At 31.6% G+C, this 19,696-nt stretch overlaps 3 protein-coding genes and 1 long non-coding RNA gene across 8 annotated transcripts; all 4 read right to left on the bottom strand.

Annotated features, from left to right (window-relative positions):
• Positions 1-481: 481 nt before the first annotated feature.
• Positions 482-1,363, bottom strand: LOC128290255 (uncharacterized). Its single transcript, XR_008279930.1, has 2 exons — positions 1,230-1,363; positions 482-882 (listed from the first exon to the last, which is right to left on the bottom strand). It is a non-coding gene; the product is annotated as an uncharacterized LOC128290255 (long non-coding RNA).
• Positions 1,364-4,137: 2,774 nt separating this feature from the next.
• LOC108475730 (U1 small nuclear ribonucleoprotein C) lies at positions 4,138-8,306 on the bottom strand. Of its 2 annotated transcripts, XM_017777720.2 has the most exons (7): positions 8,089-8,305; positions 7,887-7,991; positions 7,017-7,143; positions 6,613-6,684; positions 6,209-6,254; positions 5,851-6,115; positions 4,138-4,336 (listed from the first exon to the last, which is right to left on the bottom strand). In XM_017777720.2, exons 1-7 carry the CDS (start codon positions 8,123-8,125, stop codon positions 4,305-4,307), a joined length of 684 nt encoding a protein of 227 aa, XP_017633209.1. In that variant the 5' UTR covers positions 8,126-8,305; the 3' UTR covers positions 4,138-4,304. The 2 variants fall into 2 exon arrangements, with proteins under 2 accessions (XP_017633209.1, XP_052881363.1); XM_053025403.1 differs by lacking the exon at positions 4,138-4,336 and having other exon boundaries at positions 5,039-6,115; positions 8,089-8,306.
• A 505-nt stretch (positions 8,307-8,811) lies between these two features.
• On the bottom strand, positions 8,812-13,653 carry LOC108476364 (phosphatidylinositol 3,4,5-trisphosphate 3-phosphatase and protein-tyrosine-phosphatase PTEN2A-like). 4 transcript variants are annotated; one of them, XM_017778562.2, is made up of 13 exons: positions 13,395-13,653; positions 12,617-13,106; positions 12,391-12,492; positions 12,259-12,315; positions 11,676-11,741; positions 11,011-11,187; positions 10,814-10,900; positions 10,636-10,700; positions 10,486-10,562; positions 10,030-10,076; positions 9,782-9,912; positions 9,618-9,687; positions 8,812-9,509 (listed from the first exon to the last, which is right to left on the bottom strand). In XM_017778562.2, exons 2-13 carry the CDS (start codon positions 13,001-13,003, stop codon positions 9,033-9,035), a joined length of 1,743 nt encoding a protein of 580 aa, XP_017634051.1. In that variant the 5' UTR covers positions 13,004-13,106; positions 13,395-13,653; the 3' UTR covers positions 8,812-9,032. The 4 variants fall into 4 exon arrangements, with proteins under 4 accessions (XP_017634051.1, XP_052881360.1, XP_052881362.1 ...); XM_053025400.1 differs by having other exon boundaries at positions 13,288-13,395; XM_053025402.1 differs by lacking the exon at positions 11,011-11,187.
• Positions 13,654-14,938: 1,285 nt separating this feature from the next.
• Positions 14,939-17,215, bottom strand: LOC108474534 (cysteine proteinase mucunain-like). The gene is made up of 5 exons (XM_017776487.2): positions 16,480-17,215; positions 16,163-16,398; positions 15,949-16,089; positions 15,343-15,795; positions 14,939-15,259 (listed from the first exon to the last, which is right to left on the bottom strand). Exons 1-5 carry the CDS (start codon positions 16,973-16,975, stop codon positions 15,161-15,163), a joined length of 1,425 nt encoding a protein of 474 aa, XP_017631976.1. The 5' UTR covers positions 16,976-17,215; the 3' UTR covers positions 14,939-15,160.
• Between the last annotated feature and the right edge of the window lie 2,481 nt (positions 17,216-19,696).

Raw genomic sequence — 19,696 nt, 5'->3', positions numbered from 1 at the left:
TAATTTGTATTACTAATTATTAAGTTTGGTTAATTCAGTTACCCAATTTCGAGCGAATTAACTAATAATTGAACTTTCAAAAAATTATTAACCGACCTCCAACCAAATTAAATCAATCCAGTTGATTAATTCAGTTTTAACCAAAATTTCAACATCCTAAAAATTACCCGTGGATCCATGATACAACAACTAATAAGGGAAGTAAGGTTTTTTTTTCTCCTTAACATGGTAAAAAAAGAAGAAGAGTAGATTACACACTTGGTCACTCAATGTTTATAAGTTTTCATTTTAAGCACCAAAAATAAAAAAGTTAGTAATTTTAGGATTGCCATTACATACTTATATTATTTTAGTCACCCACTGTTAATTTGCCATTAAATATATTTATTTTAGTTACCCAACTTTAGAAATTTTTTTCAAAAATAAAACTTGAGTTTTTACAATGAATTAAGATATTCAACTATTAAGATGAAACCCAAAATTTTCACCTTTAAATCAATTCCAAGTAAATTTCCAAGTTTTTCTTAAGCTTTTCAAAACCGTATTGACAACAAATTGATCAAGCCATTGATTCATGGGTATGATCAATCCGAATGATTCAATTACATAAATCATTAAAAATTTAATAAAAATAACAATATTAAAAGCTAGTTAAATTTAGCCCAATTGAACCGGTCCGTATCTGTATACACCAATCTTGGCCCGGATTACATCAGCCCAATAAACTAAACTAAATAAGCCCAAACCCAAACCCATTAGTCAAACTAGGGTTTCAGAAAAGCTGAAACCCTAGCTTGTCTTCTGCCACCAGCCACACCTGCTCTTTGATGCCTCTGACGTTGCCTCAACACCGCCCTACCGTCCTCCATATTGCACCATCACCTGCAAGCAGTAACAAGAAAAGACAGTAAGGGAAAATAGTAGCAGTGTAAATGGCTATATAAGCCGAACAAAAAGTCATGTAACGGGATTTTTTTTTTCCTTTGAAAGCAATAGAAGTAACCGATTTCTCCAAAAAACGCAAAGATCAAAGCAAGATTTTGAAGAAAAAGAGAAAACAAAGCAAACACTATAGGGTATTGCTTCTTTCATTAGCATTTTTGTTTATTTTGAAAATACCCATACACTAAACAGTTATACACACATACATATATTTTTTTTTCCATTTAAAAAAAAAGACAATATATATTTATATATAAAAATATAAAAAAATAGAATAAAAAACTTACTTTTCAGGATTTGCGGTGGCCAGAGACGGCGACGGCGACGGTGGTGGTGTGCGGTGGCCCTTTTGGCTGGGATCTGGGGTTGCCCAGAGAGAAAAGGAGAATTCTCCCTTTTTTTTTTTTCCTGAAACAGCAATGAAATGAGCTGTTATAAAAAATTTTGTGGGTTTTATAAGCTAACCGAAACGGCAGTGTTTTGGGTTCCCTCCCCAGATGCAAAACGACGTCGTTTTGGGGAGGGAACTCGTGACCCGACCCGCCTGGGAGGATGATCCACGTGTTTTTTTTAACGGAAGGCCTATTTGCGCATTTAGCCCTTCCGCTTTTTCATATATTTACAATCAAGCTATTTTACTTTTAATTCAGCCCTGGAATTTGTCGCGCTTTTTAATTTGGTCCTTGGCCACGCGCTGCATTTTAGGATGGGGAATATTGCGCTTTCAATACTTCTAGGCTACACGCATGTTGCAATTTGGTCCTTTTCTCTTTATTTATTTTTAAATTCGCCCCAAACTTCGTTTTTGTTTCGATTTTAGTCCTTTTTCACTTTTCCTTTTTTTCTTTTTATTTATTTTATTATTTATTATGTGTATATACATGTACGTATTTATGTAATGTATTAATAGTTTTTTATATTATTATCATTTCTAATATATATATATCGTATATGTTTTTATATATATTATGTATATATTTTAATATTATTAGTTATATATCTTTTATACTATTTCATGTATATATTTTATGTTATCCTTATTATTATTAATATTAGTATATGTTTTATTATATGTATATATCTTTAATATATATATGTATATATTTATGTAATATTATTAATAGTTGTTTTTAACATTATTATTATTTCTAATATGTATATACTATGTAAATATTTCAATACTATATTATGTATGTATTTTAACATTATATTACGTATATACTTTTAATATCATTATTATGTATATATTTTAATATATATATGTGTATATTTATGTAGTATTATTAATAGTTGTTTTTAATATTATTATTATTTCTAATATGTATATATTATATATATATTTTCAATACTATGTATATACTTTTTAATACTATTATTATGTTTATATTTTAATATATATACGTATGTATATAGGTAACATTATTAGTGTTTTTAATATCATGTTTCGGCACTTTACTAATTATTATTATATGTATATATATATTCATATTGTTTTTATTTCGTGTTTAATACTATTATTACGTTTAACATCGCATGCATTGTTATTGTTTTTAATATTATTGTCATATTTATTATTTGCTTCGATGAATTTCTAACTCTTTTATTTTTGTTTCTCACCCATTCATATCGTTTGCTTTTCTTATTATATTATTAGCATGTCATTATTTTTATTATTATTTTCTTTTTATTATAAATATTATTTTATTTTTATCCTAATGCTCTTATATTATATGTTAATATTTTTCATTCATTATATCATTATTTGCACCATTTATTTATTTATGAATTTTTATTTTAAAAATATTTTTACTCATGTTTTTAATTTCAATAAATAAGGTAACGTGCGATTTAACATTAAGTCGTGGATTTCATCGCTATGTTGGGTGAATATCAACGGCTAGTGTTAAAACGAACGCCTTATTAAAAGAAACCGAAATTTTAAAAATTCTCGTGTTTTGATCGGATCACGATTAAAATTTAAATTGAACTTGTATTTTTTAAAATTAAGACAACACATGTTTAACGAGATACCAATTTTGGGCGTCACGAGGGTGCTAATACCTTCCTCGTTCGTAACCGACTCCCGAACCCTATTTTTTTTCTGGCTTTTGACATAGACCTAAACTCGACCTTCTTTTTGTTTAAAAAAATAAATTTTCTTTTAAAAAAGAGGATTTATTAGGTGTCCGATCACACCTAGGAAAAATGATCGATGGCGACTCCCTTTTTAATAAAATCGAAAGTTGGTTTTCAAATTTCCAATAAATCGCCTCAATTAGCGACCGAAAGCAAAAATTTTACGTCGTTACAGTATCAATTCCCAACTTAATTAATCTAAAGGCTTTTTCTAAATTGGTAAACCAAACAATTCTCGACCAAACTGGCCAACCCGATTTAGTTCATATAACCATAATTTTTCGTATAAAAAAATCCAAGTAGTTCCTTATCAAACCCCCCAAATATTCTCCTCATACTAAAAGGCTAAAATTAGTTCTAAAAAATATAAAAGAAATTAAAATAAAAAAATCCAAATTAAAACTCCAGGTCTTTCCCTCCTATTGAAAACAACTAAAATTAATTTTTAAAATATAAAATAAAAAAAATTAATTTTTCCAGTAAAACTAAACACACGATTTTTCTCTTCCCTTTTACCAAGGAAAAAAATCTAAAATTAATTCTAAAACAATAAAAAGATAAAATGATTTTTCTAATCCGAATTTCCCTAATAAAATCTGTTTTTTCCAATTTCTGAAAAAAGACAAATTAAATTTTAAAGAGTAAGATAAGTAGCCAAAATAAAAATTTACTATAAGTGACTAAAGCAAGTGTATCTAATGATAAAGCAACGGCGAGAGATTAAAATGATAAAAATATGTAACAATACTTAAATTGTAAAATTTTTATTTTTAATGTTCAAAATGATAATTTATGAAAATTGGGTGACCAATTATATAGTTTACCCAAAAGAAAATTATTCAATGATCTAAATAAATTAACATAGAAAACTTATGAATTTATTTATTTATTTATTTTAATGCTTTTTGTTAGAACATCAAATCATAAAAGAAATACATAATAGTTTTCAATAAGTATATTCTTAGCATTGTTTTACTTTTATGTTTTTTTTCCCAGCAAATTGAGTATTTATTGTATTTAGAAAAAAAAGTGTCAACAATTTCAAAGGAAAACAAGAAATTACTTTTAATTTCCACTGCTTTCTGCTATTTAATTAATTTTTTAAAAATTTTCTTCCCATATAAAAGAATAAATTCCTAATTTTCACCTTTGCCTTTCATTTTTCTCCATTTTTCACCCAATCAAAAAAAAAATTTCAATCATTTATACAGCTCCCCTCTGGATTTTTAGTAAGGTGGGTAAGGTCCTGGATATGGACCTGCTTGAAAAAGAAACAAATGGATTTCAGAAGATTTCAATATTTAACATGTACATAATATAGGTAAAATTACTGCACAGGTCCCTGTATATAGCTCAGTGTGCATTTTGGTCCTTGTACGTTAAAAAAATTACAAAACAGTAACTTTTGTAACGGTTAAAAGAAGAGTTAATTTTTATGGTATTAATTATATATATATTTAAATTTTTTTCAATAATCTCATAGGCTTTGATCCATAATTCTTCCTCAATTCATAAATAGAAGAATAATACATTTCCTATATTAACAACAATACCCATGCAATCGAACTAAAACTCAATCAATAATATTAATTATATTTTAAATTAATTTCATATATTATTTAATTATATCTATCCAATAAAATTAATAATTTTGACAAAATTATACAAAAGGTCCTTGTACTATGTATTCTTTTGTAGATTTAGTCTCTTTACTAAGATTTGATAATTTCTAGTCCTCTATTTTTCGAAATGTATATTTTAGTCCTTATGCCTACTTTTTCATTTTTGTTAGTTGAATCAAATAATTTTCCATAGCTCATTTCTTCAAAACATGTAATTATTTCTTCATGCAATTGGACAAATATTATACCAGCTTCTCTTCTTCTTTTTTCCTTAAATGTGCAAAATTTTGTCCAACTATAAAAGTAATATCAAGATGTACACATCACATCATCAAATGTTTAAATAAATAATTTCCTCAAATTATTTATAAAATTAACATAAAATGTTTAACTTCGAATTAAAATACACATTTTAAAAAATAAAGACTAAAATCGATCAAATAATAATAGAGACCAAATTCACAAAAAATTGCATAGTACAAGATTTTTTTTTATAGAAATTAATTTTTTTCTTAAATCTTAATGTGACACCTCACACCCAGCTCGAACGATGAACCCAAATACGAGATGTCACATTTTGTTGCTGATACAACTCAAACATATTGTTATCAGATATTTACATTTAAATTAAATTAATAAACATAGCATTATTCTTAGATTTCCAGCTATAAGAGTAAATTTTTCAACATGAATCAATACTTGAGATTAATGTCACACAAGAATTAAGATCAATTACGAAATTAAGATACTAGTACTAGCTCAAAGTATCAAAATAGTGGACTTGATATCTATACCTAACGAACAGGGTATCAATACTTGCCTCTCTTGTTTCAAGATTTTTTTCTTTGATGTTTCCAACTTTTGAGGCTTGACCCTCAAGCCTTGATACTTTAATCTTAAGGCTCGAGACTTGAGATAGAGCATTTTTACTTTAGTTTCGATGTTTTGAGGACTCGAGACATAATGTTGTAAAAAATGATAATTTTGGCATTTTGTTTGTTATTCTAAGGAGAATGAATCTTTGTGTCCATTTTAAAACTATAGGGACCCCAATACACTTGGTCTATAATATAGGGACCTGCAGAGTAATTTTACTGGTATTATATAATTAGTGTCAAAAGATAATCTAATATGTGACCAATGATGTTACCTGGAGGGTAATAGGGTGGAGGAGGGTAAGCGCCTGGTGGAGGAGGGTATCCGCCATATGGGTCTGGTCCAAGAGGATACGTGGCTGGAGGATATAAGGGTTGTTGAGGATAACCACCAGGATACGGTGGAGCTGGATAACCCGCCGGACCTGGTGGTGGATAAGGAGCTGGAACTGGTGGTCCGCCGTATGGAGGTGGTTGATGAGGTGGCGGTGCATATGCTGGTGGTGCCGACGGTTGACTATATCCTCCTGAGGCTTGGTGCTGCAAACAAATCCAAATAAAACCCCAATTTTTTTATAGTTCCAAAATGATATAAATGGAGAATAAAGTCTGTAATAATATCGGTGAGTCTACTTTGGCGTTGGGATAATGCAGTATCAGCTGCACTTCTCCTGCATATCTGCAAATTATGTGAAACAAAATTAGAATAAATTTAATATTTTATTATCTAAAATATATTTATTCAATTTTTTGTTTAGAATTAAACTCTAATTTAAAATATATATTTTTTATACAATATAGATTAACTTTATTACAATTTAAATTTATTTTTTATATTATAATAATTAAACTAAGATAAAAAGATTAATTTAATTCGACTCCTATAATATAAAAACCTTACAAATACTTTAATCCATTAAAATTTAATAACATTCCACTAATTTCAATTTTAAATCAGACAAGGAATGAAATTCATAAAATCAAAAGCAAATCCACTAAATTTCTAAACTTCCAAAGTAGGTACAGAATTCAAATACCTGCCAGTTTTGGTTTGAATGGCCCAAGAACTATCATCATAACCTTGAGAAATAGCCTTCTGCAATTGAACTCTGAAAATAAATAAATAAATAAATCCCCCAAATGAAATTTAGAGCCAAATTTGTAAAGGGGAATATATATATTTTGTGAAAATCCTAAAACTATTATAAAAAATTTTATATTAAAAATTAAATTATATTTTGTTCTTTTTACTCAAAATAAATAATTTAGTTCTTATACGTTAAATCAAAGAGTAAATTGATTAATAAAATAACCGATTTGATAATCTAATGTGTATGGACTAATTTATCTATTTTAAATAAAAAATAAAATGTAATCCAACCCTTAATACAAAAATTCTATAATTCATTTATGGTTAAAAGATTCAAATGATTGGAATTACCTTCCATAGCCTATTAAGTCATCACTAGATAAAGTATTGCTGTTCCAGACCACTACATTGACCTCTGTCAGCCCTTCAAGCAAGGAGAAGGTGAACTTCTCTTGAAATATGGGTGATTTCCCACCATCTATTATAATAAAAAACCCATATTATAAAATTTCTCAACCACTTCGACAGTCAGTTAAATAATAATTAATAAAATATTATAAAATTATAAAATTAATTTAATTATCATTTCAATCGCTTTTCTCTAAATTTAACAATGCTACCCCATTTCTTTTAAAAGAAATTCAACTTTCATTTCTAAATGATTATCCTCTTTTATTGGTAAAAATAGTATAGAGATATTTTACTAAAAGTTTAATTACATTTTATTATTTTTACTCAAAATAATGGATAAATTAATTTTATATAGTAAATTAAAGAGTAAAATAATTCTTTTGTTAAAAATTTTATCTATTTTTGTTGTTAAAACTGATAATTGTACGTCAACATGAAGTACATCGATATGTTAAAACGATAATTGTACATCAACATGAATTACATCGACATGCTACATGCTACTATCTAATTATTATCAATAACACCGGTTTTAAAAATATAAATGGATAATATTTTAAAAAAATCAATTTACTTTTTATCTAATTTATGAAAACTATATTACCTATTTTTTAATAAAGGAACAATACAATCTGACTTCTAGTATAAAGATTACATGTTAATTTTATCTCTTTTGTTTGAATCCAAATACATATATCATCTCAATTAATTCTATTCCCATTAACATAATATCAAATTTCATTTTAATCTCAACACAAATCAATCAACATGAACCCTAAGATTCCAAACAAAAGAAAAAGAGAAAATTACCAGTGCAGGTTTTTGTACGATACTTGGTGTTGGCATATTCAAGGCAAACGTAGGGATCTTGCTTCGAGAGCCATTCTGTATCCTTCAATTTTTTACACCCCACAACTGCCTCCCCAAAATAAACACAAATAAATCCAAAATCAAAACAAAAACAGGAATTAATTTAATTTAAACTTGAGAAAGAAAAAGAAAAATAGATTACCAGTAACGTCGAGAATCTGGCCTTGAATACCCGACATTGAGTTACAGTTTGGAAGAAAACGAGAACTATAATTTAACACCCCGAAACTGTAAATGAAGAATCGGGGTATAAATTTATTCCTTTTGATTTTAAAAAGGCCCTTTTAATGGTGGGTTTTGCCTTTTTCTTGTTAATTCTCTGTGGTGGAGAATTTTGATTGAATTTCAAGCAAAATTGGCGCAGAAATTTTCAAACCCGCCAAATATTTTATTATTCAGCGTAATTCCCTCCCTTTCTTTTTTTCCTTATTATAATTTGACTAAAATTGGTTAACCCAGGTGGAAGAGGAAGAAAACTGGTTTAATTTTGCCTCTAGTCCCTGTATTTTTTTAGACTTTTGAAATTAAATCTCTTTTCTTTTAGTTTCAACAATTTAATTAATACCTCTTATTGTCTAATTTAAAAAATAAAAATCCAATCGTTGATATTGTTAATGAACTTTCGTTATATTTGAATACGCAAAATTTTAATATATCAAAATTATACATTAATTTTATTTTTATGTGCAATATCATATCAATTTAAATGTTAAATTATTGTATACGGATATAATTATAATTACCCAATGAGAAAATAAATAAAATTAATAGTTTTTCAAATGTGTACAATTAAATTAAAATAAAACCTTCATGCAAATAATAGCAAATAATAATTAAACATAATCAGAATCACATCTAAAAATCATTTTCATGAGAATTATAAATTTTAAAATGAATAAAAGATAATTTAAAATTTTAATGCAGTGATTATTGTAACAGCATTTTCCTGATATACATACAACAGCAGTTAACTATAAAGCTAAAACCAGACATTGATGATACAAACTAAAATGAATATAAGGCTTGAAAGAATTACTAACCAGCAATGCCAATTTATATGTTAGTCTGAAATCAGCCCCTAGTTTTTTACTCACTTTCATAGTCTTCTTCATCTCCAAAACTGAAAACAGACGTATCAGCAGCCATTACCTTGAATTCACTTTCCAAGCTCGAAACTTCAGTGCCAGCAGCAGCGGCAGCGGCATCTTTTGTTGGGTTACCAGTAGTGTGTGTCTGTTGGGAGTTTGCACTTCCTAAAGAAACTTTTCCAGTAGAATGAACTAAACTTGTAACTTGATCTGGATTGGTACTCGTTTCCGATTTGGTGGTGGCTGAGGAGGCAGCTGGTTTTTGCTGCCTGTTTGTTGATGTAGCAGACTCTTCTTCCTCAACGTCTGAGAACACATCATCTTTGTTGTTATTGTTGCTTGATGGGGCTGCACTGGTGCCTGAACTTTCATCTGGCTTATTTGCGGTAGTTTTGGTTGGTGGGTTCGACGGAACAAGGTCATTATAATCTGCTAGCACAACCTCAACCTGGAAACCAGGGGAAGGTAATTTCCTCTGCATATGTTACCGAAAAGTGGCGATAAGATCAGACAAGACACTATTTCAACCAGACATAAAGAGATATAAAGATCTTGTCTCATCATAACATTTTCATGTTTTTACCTTGTCAAACCAATCAAGATCACTGGTATTCAGAATTTTTCTGTTTTCCATCATTGTTGTGTTTAGCCAACTGATAAATCAAATGGGCAGAAACACAATAAGACCAGTTAAATAAACACAAAGTTCAATATAATTTTATCAGAGAGGGGGAACTGATTACAGACCAGTAAAAATCTCCTTGGCGATCATGAAAATGAATTTTGAAGTCCCCGGCCAACTCGGTCAGACCAGGTTCCCCAGGCAAAGCAAATACCATGACTCCTTTCTTTGGTGCACTAAACCAATAATCTTCTGGCTGTGAATTAGCACACAAAACTTTGAATTGGTAAGGATGCTCCAGAGAGCTTCAAATGGCATGTTCTAAAAATTATAGGTTGTGATCATATTGGTTAGATAAAAGAACCAAACATACAGAGAGATCCTTAGTACGTTTATGCTTCTTTGTCGAGAAGAGAACACCTGCAGAGAGAGGAAGCTCATGATGATTATGTAGAGCCTGAAAGGCATGAATGTTTTAGTAGGACAATACAATGACTACATGTTCACCTGTTTGGAGCGCTACAGGGAAAATAATGCATACGAAAATTTAATTTGAAATGATTGCTCAAGTCAATTATAACCTCATTAGACTGCAGTTGTTATCAGGACAATTCAAAAAGGGAAAAAACGAGTCTGCAGTTAAAGATAAAATATGATTTTGAAATTCCTACAAGTGCCTGCAGCTGAAAGTTTGGGCAGTAAAATCTCATATTCACGTCTATCCAAACGAGTTTGTCTATGCATCAACAGCATCTTATGCATGTATTGAGAAGCTCAAAATAACTATAGGAAGCACCAATCATCGATTAAACAAAAAAAATTGTCATACCGTTATGATCAGACACTGTAATGGAGGGCCTGACCCAATAAGGACAACGAAGAAGCCGGAATCCTCGAAGCATGCACCTGTATAAAGATGGTCTCAGCACTAGTATAAAACCAAAGATGCAATATAAACATTGCATTGCAAGAAGAATACCTGCGCCCAGGCTGGTTTTCACCATTGAAGTATGTTAAGGTGCGCTCAAAGTATTTGACATACCTCTGGAGAACATAAAAGGAAAATATATGGTAATCAGATGAGATATAAACAGCTTGCCAAAGAATGAACCCAGAAAACAAAACTCAAAGAAAACAGCTAGAAGTCAACTGCTCACAATTTGACTAGGTAGAACAAGCCCCTTTCCATCCACACATCTTTTCTGGTTGTAATAGCCCATTGACTTTTCAGCAGTGGGAAAGAACTGCAAAGGGATAATTAAGTTATAAAAAGAACCCACCACTGTAGCCAAGAAATGTGTAGCTATATTAAATTCACTAGCATTTCTTCAAGAACATGTTCATTGGGTCGAACCTTCAAGTATAGAAGAAGGCTAGAGATCATCAACCCTGTCCTTGCCATCCCAGCTTTACAGTGCACAACCACAACATTCTCAATATCCTCCTTCAGCCATGAGTAAGCACTTTGACAAAAAGATAGTATCAATTGAATTGGGGGGCAATTATGGTCATCGAAGGGGAAACTAGCCACCTAAAGAAAAAGACCAATATCAATTGTAAGATTTCTCAATTTTTGTTTCTCATTGGTCCCTTTTACAGTAAGTTTTAACAGGGTAGGTTTGCTGTTATGCATTCATGAGCTGGGAAACAGAGGATAGTGAAGCACTGTCAAAGTTGAGGAGGAACCGACTCTTCCTACAAATTATCCTCTGCCAACAACTGATTTTTATAATTGAGTGAATGACTCTTCCCCGCCCTCTCCTAGTGGATTCCATTGGCAAAAAGTTTAACAAGAAATTAGTGGCTGATTTTTTTTCTGATTTGTTCCACAGATCCAGACAAACAGAAAGTCTAGATAGTAAGGTTATTAGGTTAAGAAACCTCTGAGATGATATTTTATCAAAGCTACATGATAGCCACATGGCACATAGCCATAGCTAACAACAATTCAAGGAATAAGCCCATCTGAAATATTAGAAGTAAACATATAGTGTGTTACCATAATAAATCACAGCATACCTTTCCTTCAAATAATGAAGCATCGTACAATCTCTCAGAGCAAAGATTATATACTTTGTACTTGTCCTGCATAAAAGTCTACAGATTTTAGGACCAAAATGTACAATGCATAGCAATAAGGCAAGGAAGAAACAATGTACACACGCGCGCGCGCATATACGGCTTTAACTGCTCCGGCAATCTCAGACAACAAGGTTCATATTGAAGAAAAGGTGGATGTAATGGGAAAAAAGTATGGGTCAGAAACTTGATATTGACTAATAAAGTTGCTATATACAAAAGTAAATACAGATCATTGTCAAAGCAAGTATAGCGCAGAGAAGACTAAAGGCTAAGCCAATTATCATGTTCAAAGAATAGAGAACACATTAAAAGAAGAGGCAGGAATAGTCTCCCTCCACCAATATCAATCAAACTAGACCAACATAACACAAACTAGACCATGATTTTTTTTCCTCAACTTATTATGTAAAAAAATACAAGTACACACACACACACACACTATATGGGAGAAAACCAGAAAAGAAAAAAGATGCAACGTGTGGCAGATTATAAATCAAATAATCAATAGACATGTCATTACCTTGTGATGCGTTTCAAAAAACTGAATCACTTCTTCCATGTGATTTCGATAGAACCCCTGTATCACAATTATAGATTTCTTAGGCTAAATATGAGAGGATAGCCAAATTCAACTATTGATTAGTTTAGCTACCTCAACATATCCAAAAAACCCAGAGCTCATGTCACCAGCAGGGAACCCCATAGCAATTATATTCTCAGTGATGTATGACAAATCTAAGTCAAATCCTCCCTCCTGAAGTGAAGGTGCACAGGAAAGTTTACAAATACTGAGATAGTCATAGTATAAAAAACAAAAATTTTGGATATATTACTTTGGAGGCACATCTCACTACTAAAGAAAAATGTATAAGCCCCACCTGGTATCTCCGTTTGTTTTGTGAAACAACATGTCGAGCCTTGACCTGTACAGCTTTCACAGCATTTTTAGATGAGTCAACTATGCCTTTTGTAATTGTTCCAAGAAAACCAGGTTGGGTTGTTGTCGAAGCTCCATCAGCGTTACCATCTGCAGTAGTAGATTTTGAAGGCGACCGCAATCCTAGCCCGCTAGTAAACCGAGAAAAAGTTGATTTCCCAGCAATCCCTGTAGGTGTTAACTCCTCTTGAGAGGCAGCAAAAGGCTGAGGAATTTTTAAATTTCTAGTCCACGATGACAGCTTCGACGGTGCATCTTCCGTAGAAGAATTATCCGGTCCTGCATCCGTTGCCAAAGGAGTCGGCGAGTCTGCAGAGATATTAGCCATTCCGCCGATCCAGAGGTCTTGAAAAGATGATTAAAAGTTCAAGTATTCAAACTTCAAAATCCCAGCATATGAAACACCAGTGTATAGTCCTCAAAATCTACAACTGCAAGCATAATGTATAAGTTCAGCTAATAAAAAAAAATTAGTAAATGCTATTAAAAACATAACACTTCTTGTTCTTCCCGTCCTAAGTAAAGAACAATCATGAATTGCTAAAATCCATACTTATTTGACTTAATTCCTAAAAAAAATTATAAATTCCAACGAAAAAAGCATAAATCAACCATCGAAAACTCTGAACAGTTGAAAACCTAACACTGAAATGAAATGAAACCAACGATCGCATTAAAAAATTTAATTAAAAAGTTTAAATCTAAGCCAGTGATCTTACCTTGCAAAAACGGAAACTAAAAAAACTAGGGTTTCGAGATCTAATAATGGAAAGGAGAAAAGACTGTGAAACAATGGCGTTTCCTTTATTTGGAGGTGTTCGTTGTTTTTTTGCTTCAGTTCACGTGCTATCCGTGGTCAACGAATGTGAGCCGCTGATTTAGTAGAAATTGTATTGAAGATCTTAATCGAACGGTAGGAAAATTCTTGTTTTTAAATTGTTGTGTACGCCTTCACTCTCTAGAATTCTATTTTCCTTTTATAATGTTCGACTGATCCAATAAGGGATAATAACTTGACGATGATACCAATGGGTAATTTGCAGATAAAGTCACTAAATTATTAGTAATTTTACTTTTTGGTCACTCAACTTCAAAAAGTTACAAAATGATCATTGAATTATTTAAAAGCTTTCTTTTTAAGTCACCGAATTATTCGAAAGTTTTCATTGAAGTCATTGGGTTATTAAGTTTTTTTTTTTAAGTTTGGTTAGTGAGGTTCAAGCGAAGATTCGACAATCGGTTTGGTGGGTCAATACCTATTGACAAGTAAAAGATATACCTTAGATCCAAGTCAATCAAACGGTTAGTTTTAGATATTAGAGAAGAAAACTGTTTGGATTTTAGTTCGTAGGTTGGTGACGTTTAAAGTTGTTTCATGAAAAAAGAACTGAATTATAAAAGAGAAGGGATTGAGAGTTTTCAATTAGTACAGGCGGTGTGAATAAATATATAAACATACTAAAATATAAACATACTAATAATTCAATGACATTGGGTGTAATTTACCCTAAATTTAATTATAAAAAGATATAAACTTTTATCTTTTTAAAAAGTATAACCTTTTGGGAGTTAAACCGGGTCACATGCGAATCTGAACTTGAAAATTTATTAAAATCAAGTATTACTTTGACTCAACTTAGTTCGGCTTACGAATGTTTCTAGCAATATAAATGGGTGAAGATACCTAGGAAAATAGATCATTAAAAAATCATGAAAATAAAAATATTTAAATAATTGAGAAAATTAGTTCAATCAGTCAATATCGATTCACAGGTCAATCAAATCTGATTTCTAGTCCAATTAGTCGATTTAGTTTTGAAAACACTGGTTTTGATTGATGAAATAACTTTTTTAATCCCACCAAGTTGAGCAAACAAGTGGTGAAATTCGAAAATAGAATTAATCGCTAGCGTCTTGACTTCATAGAAGAAAAAAATCGAGTATTATCGATATTACTAAATATTATAAAGGAAGACGAAAGAAAAAAAAAATAAAGAGAGAAAATAAAAGAATTAAAATAGTTTGCAGCTAATATAAAAAATTAGTTACAAAAGACGGTTTTGATAATGAAATGACCTAATTGATATTATATCGATAATTTGTAGATGTAATTAAAATATTTTGAAGTCTGGTTCACAGTTTAGAATGAGGGTTATAGCTTGGGGATGTCTAGTGCAATTTACTATTATTATTATTTAAATTTTTAGAATTAAAAGACAATGACAATGGCTGGAAAAAGAAGTACAGAAATGGTGAAAGGAAATCATTAAAAATAATCTGCAATATGCATAAAAGACAATAAATCTGAAGGCATTGTGTATGCTTTAGTTTAAACAACACTACTATATATAAATGAGAAAATATTTTGTGATCTCCCTTCATTAATGTTTTTATGTCATTAAAAAACCAGTAGAAGTGTTTTTCATCCATTGCAGACTTGGTTTTAGCTTTCTCCTCCATGACCAAGGAGGAAATCCATTGCTTCTCAAGCACTGCCACTAACCGTAGTCCTGGTTCGTTGCTTGGTAATCAAACTAGCCGGACCTCGTTTCAATAGCTTTACTCCAAATGGACTGTCCTTGCTCTGCATCATACAACACAATTTAGGAATTATACATGTAAGCATTGGACATAGTAATGAAATTCCGATGCAGATTGTTAATTTACCATGCGGCAAGTTCCGGCTGTCAGGTCACATACGGGATACTCATGAGGGCAACAACTGTAGTGATCATCACAGCAGGTTGCAGATTCCATTGGGCAACATCCCCAGCCAAGGCAGTATTTGCCATACTCATATAAGCAACAGCAAGTGCTTCCTTGAGGACATGAGTAGTACTCGTTGCACACGGTTGGGGGTTTTACGGGAGAAGGGGGAGATGGAGCCGGTTTAGGTGGATTTGGTCCTTTCTTGATGGGGTACGAGGCCATCATTGCAATACCGCACTTGCCGGTTGATGTACCTGCGACATTACGTTCCATCTTGATGTATCCATTCTCTCCCCAGTTAGGACCCCATGAATTCCTCACAAGAAAGTAATCTACACCACCTTCTGTGCCGTATCCAACAGCGGCAACACCGTGGTCTAGGCTTGTTCCACATTGACCGGTAAACACACCCTGAACAGTGAACACAATGTCATTCATCAAAGCTAAGGATCAAATCCTAACATCGTTCCCGATCCCGGATTATCAAATGTTACCAAAAAACAGCTGCATAACTATCATTGATCCAAATAAAAAGCCATAAAACTAGAGGATTCAACAATTTACCGATTGATAGAGCTGGAAGGCCCTGCCACCAGCTTCAATGGCTACACTTACAGGCTGATGTGCAATAGCCTTCTTCAAAGAATTCTCATCGTTTTCCGGGACATCTTCATATCCATCAATGGTAACAACACGAGCATTTTTCTACAAAGATAAAAAAAAGTTAAACACCATCATAAAAGTTTCTCATTAAAATGATCCAAATCAACCCACTAACCCTGTTTATATCACATGTATTATCAGTAGCACGGTAAGGGTAATCTTCTTCAGTATCAATACCACCATTGTTAATAATAAACTCAAAAGCATGGTCCATTAAACCACCATTACAACCCTGGTTATACATATTATCACAGTCCACCAGTTCCTGCTCCGACAAAGAGATAAGATCACCGGTCACGATCTTGTTTATCCCTTCCACAGCAGCCACGGTTGAAAATGCCCAGCAACTCCCTACATTCATAATCAAAGTCATACAAACAATCCACAAACAAACACATGTAAAATGAAAAACATCAAAAACCATGTCTTTACCACATTGGCCTTGATCTTTTACATCCATGACAGCACCTTTTTGTCTCCAATCAACTGACTCAGGCAATTCATCACCAACCTTATATGCATACCTATTACTCTTCTCTTTCCCCGCGAGTCTACGTAACCGGGTTTTCGGGTCAACCCTAGTACCCAAATACATAGCTTTGTATTCCTCATTGGTCATATCCGCAAACCTGTTAAGACCCACCTTATACGTACGATTAACCGAGTTATGTTCCACGATGAACTTGAGATTATCCTTAAAGATATCGAACCGTTTTTCTTTCTCTCCCAAGTCATTATAAGCTTTGCCATGTTTCACCAACCACGTTTCGTACAACCTTCTTACTTGGGTATCGGTTGTTTGCCTCTGTGGTTGTTGGCTTACATGGTTAAGGTCGTAATCGATAATAGACATGTCCAGAGCCGAAGACAGGGTCACCAAAAACATGGTGAAGATGATAACATGGGTTGGGTTCTTGAGGAGAGACATGGTTTGGGATTTGGGAGATTGTGTTTGAAGGGAGATGAAGACGATGATGAAGATGATATGGGTATTTATAGGAGAAAAAAGGGAACAATAAAAAATCAATAACAAAAGAGAAAGAAACCACGTTGAAAGAGGAACTGAAACCTGTGTGGTGTTTGTATCTGTCACGGTTTCATTATAGGAGGTCCATGGAGAGAGACCCTACTTACAAGGAGAGGCGTTCGTGGAGAAACCACTCTATATATATTTGGTCATCCAAGTTTAGATTATTTTAATTTAATCCTCAAAGTATTAATATAATTTCAATCAGGTCATTCAATCAATCTAGTCGATTTTCTTAAAACAAATCTAAGTTATTTATGCACACGTATGTTAATCGATATTTAGAACTACTCGAGCTCAAGCTCGATCTCAGTTCAATAATTACCAAATCAAATTCGAATAATTTGCAGACACCTATATCTCATTGGTTGGCACTGTGAACCCATATTGTTCATTAACTTTGCAACGGATGGGATTAAAGATTTTATGTATTCTCATCTTCAATCCATTTAACAGATAGTTGCAAGCTGTTCAATCCCAATCCATCTAACAGATCCTTCAAAACCAGACTATGCTGATGATCCATGCCTCCTTCAACAGCTCTATTTGCCATCTCCTTCAACACACCACCTTCTTTCATTAGCTTCATCACCGCCATGGCTATATCCTCTTTCATCCTCCACCCAATCAGACCATTCTTCAACACCCACTGCAACGCTTTTCATTATAGAACTACTCATTGCGCTGAGCAGTCATATGTAATCATTGGCACTCCTTAAGTGATACCTTACAGATTTGAGTTCGACCCTAGGTGAGTCATAAAGATCAACTGAGTCGGGTTAATTATTCCTTTGAGTCAAGCCATCTTAAGCATTCATTTGCATCAATGGAGGTTCCATTTCCTCTTTGTCCTTGTTGCAGAGAGATAAAGGCACTGTGAGTATTTGTTTCAAGGGGTTGTTGAAGCAAAATCTAAGAGCCATGACGAATTTAGGAACCATTTCTTGGGATCAAATTTTCATTAAGATTAAATCGAGTTTGAATTTGTAAATTATTCTCGCATTAGGGCTTAAATTTGATAATTATTTTCATATTACAGCTTGAGCTAGATAATTGTTCCCATGTTAGGACTTAAAACTTTTTTTTATCGAAGTTAATCACTAAATTTGATAGTTCTTCCTATACTAAAATCTAAACTTTTTAATTTTCAAGAAAATATCAATAATCTCATATATGAAAAAATTACTAAATTCGAACTTCAAAAAGTAATTTAATCTTTTTCCATTAAACTCTATGGTTAAATTGAGATAAAATAAATATTTTTCCTTATTTGGATATAACGATGACAAAAAAAAAAAAATTGAAACCGGCAAAGATTTTGATCCGATTCAATGGATTAAATAGACAATTTTTTAAAATCGGATTTGAGACAAAACGGGTTAAAGTTGGGTTTGGATAGACCCACCTTGCCCCGAAACATTTACAAAATTTCCCCTACATATTATATTTACAAATTATTTTACATATAATTTCTTTCCTTCTCGCTAAACATATTAGCTTGACATTTTGGCACATCCAATATATTTACACATCAACAATAAATTTTTATGACATGTGAAATATACGCATCGGTAAATAAAATGTAATTTTTTATTTTAATAATTTATTTTATAAATTTTAAAGTATAAAATCAAAATTTTATTATTATGTAATGATCAAAGTTTAATTTTATTATTACTAATTTAAAATTATATAAATTATAAAAGAAATTTAAATAGAAATTTTTTCATTTTAAGGGGTCAACTACTACCTAGACTTGTTCATGGGTTGAGCCAGGGGGCGGCTGGGGCGCTGGCATGGGCCCCGACCCTCCCTAAAATGTAAAATTTCATTTTAGGCTCTTAAAATTTTTTAAAAATTTTAAATTAGTAAAAGTAAAATTATATTTTGGCCCTCTCTAAAATTATAAAAATTCAATTTAATCCTTTACAAATTATAAAGATATAAACTATAAAAAATTAAAATTTCATCCGCCCCTAATAAATTTTTCTGGCTTTGCCCCTGGTTGAGCCACCCAATACGGCCCAAATGCCTGTCCAAAAAGTGGGAGGATTTGGACAAAAATATAGGCTAAAAAAATGGGCTTGGGTAAAAAAATAAAGCCCAAACCGAATTAGCTAAAAGACAAAAAAAATGTTATTTTCTTATTGTTTTCTCACTATTTTGCTACAATTTCACAATCATGTTACTACTATTTTATTGTTATTGTTTGGATATTATATAACTCTTATTTTATTGTTAATTTTTTTATTATTTTAGAAAAGCCCGTTTAGAAAATGAGTCGAACCTTAAGTATTTTTTTCTCAGGCGCAACCCAAAATTTCAATAAAAAACCTTTGCTATTTTTGTTGCTATTTTTCCATGTTTTGTTGTTGTTTTTCCACTTTTTGTCATTGTTTTGTTATCATTTCACTATTATCTTTGTTAATATTTGAATATTGTATAATATTTTTATTGTTAATTTTACTACTATTTTAAAGGTATTTATTTTTAAATTTTACATAAAAACATAAAAGACAAAATAACTTTGGAATAATATTCAACCCTTATAAAAGTAAAAGGGTTTTAGAAAATTCACAACTAAATTGAGACTCGGTTGAGGTACACTAACTCTATCATAAC

The sequence above is a fragment of the Gossypium arboreum genome, chromosome 3 (assembly GCF_025698485.1).
Source record: "Gossypium arboreum isolate Shixiya-1 chromosome 3, ASM2569848v2, whole genome shotgun sequence".
Classification (NCBI taxonomy): domain Eukaryota; kingdom Viridiplantae; phylum Streptophyta; class Magnoliopsida; order Malvales; family Malvaceae; genus Gossypium; species Gossypium arboreum.
Note: the sequence above shows the minus strand (reverse complement) of the source record. Positions and strands in the feature narration are given on the sequence as shown.

Excerpts from the sequence above, each read along its gene's own strand:
- LOC108475730 (XM_053025403.1), bottom strand. The coding sequence starts at position 8,125 with ATGTCGGGTATTCAAGGCCAGATTCTCGACGTTACTG. Across the intron at positions 7,144-7,886 it reads TCGTACAAAAACCTGCACTG|ATGGTGGGAAATCACCCATA; the intron begins GTAATTTTCTCT and ends TTATTATAATAG. Across the intron at positions 6,685-7,016 it reads GACTTAATAGGCTATGGAAG|AGTTCAATTGCAGAAGGCTA; the intron begins GTAATTCCAATC and ends ATTTATTTTCAG.
- LOC108476364 (XM_017778562.2), bottom strand. The coding sequence starts at position 13,003 with ATGGCTAATATCTCTGCAGACTCGCCGACTCCTTTGGCAACGGATGCA. Across the intron at positions 10,701-10,813 it reads TTGTTCTACCTAGTCAAATT|AGGTATGTCAAATACTTTGA; the intron begins GTGAGCAGTTGA and ends TATGTTCTCCAG. Across the intron at positions 9,913-10,029 it reads AACGTACTAAGGATCTCTCT|CCAGAAGATTATTGGTTTAG; the intron begins GTATGTTTGGTT and ends GCTAATTCACAG.
- LOC108474534 (XM_017776487.2), bottom strand. The coding sequence starts at position 16,975 with ATGTCTCTCCTCAAGAACCCAACCCATGTTATCATCTTCACCATGTTT. Across the intron at positions 16,090-16,162 it reads ATACATGTGATATAAACAGG|AAAAATGCTCGTGTTGTTAC; the intron begins GTTAGTGGGTTG and ends TTATCTTTGTAG. Across the intron at positions 15,260-15,342 it reads CAGCCGGAACTTGCCGCATG|AGCAAGGACAGTCCATTTGG; the intron begins GTAAATTAACAA and ends TGTATGATGCAG.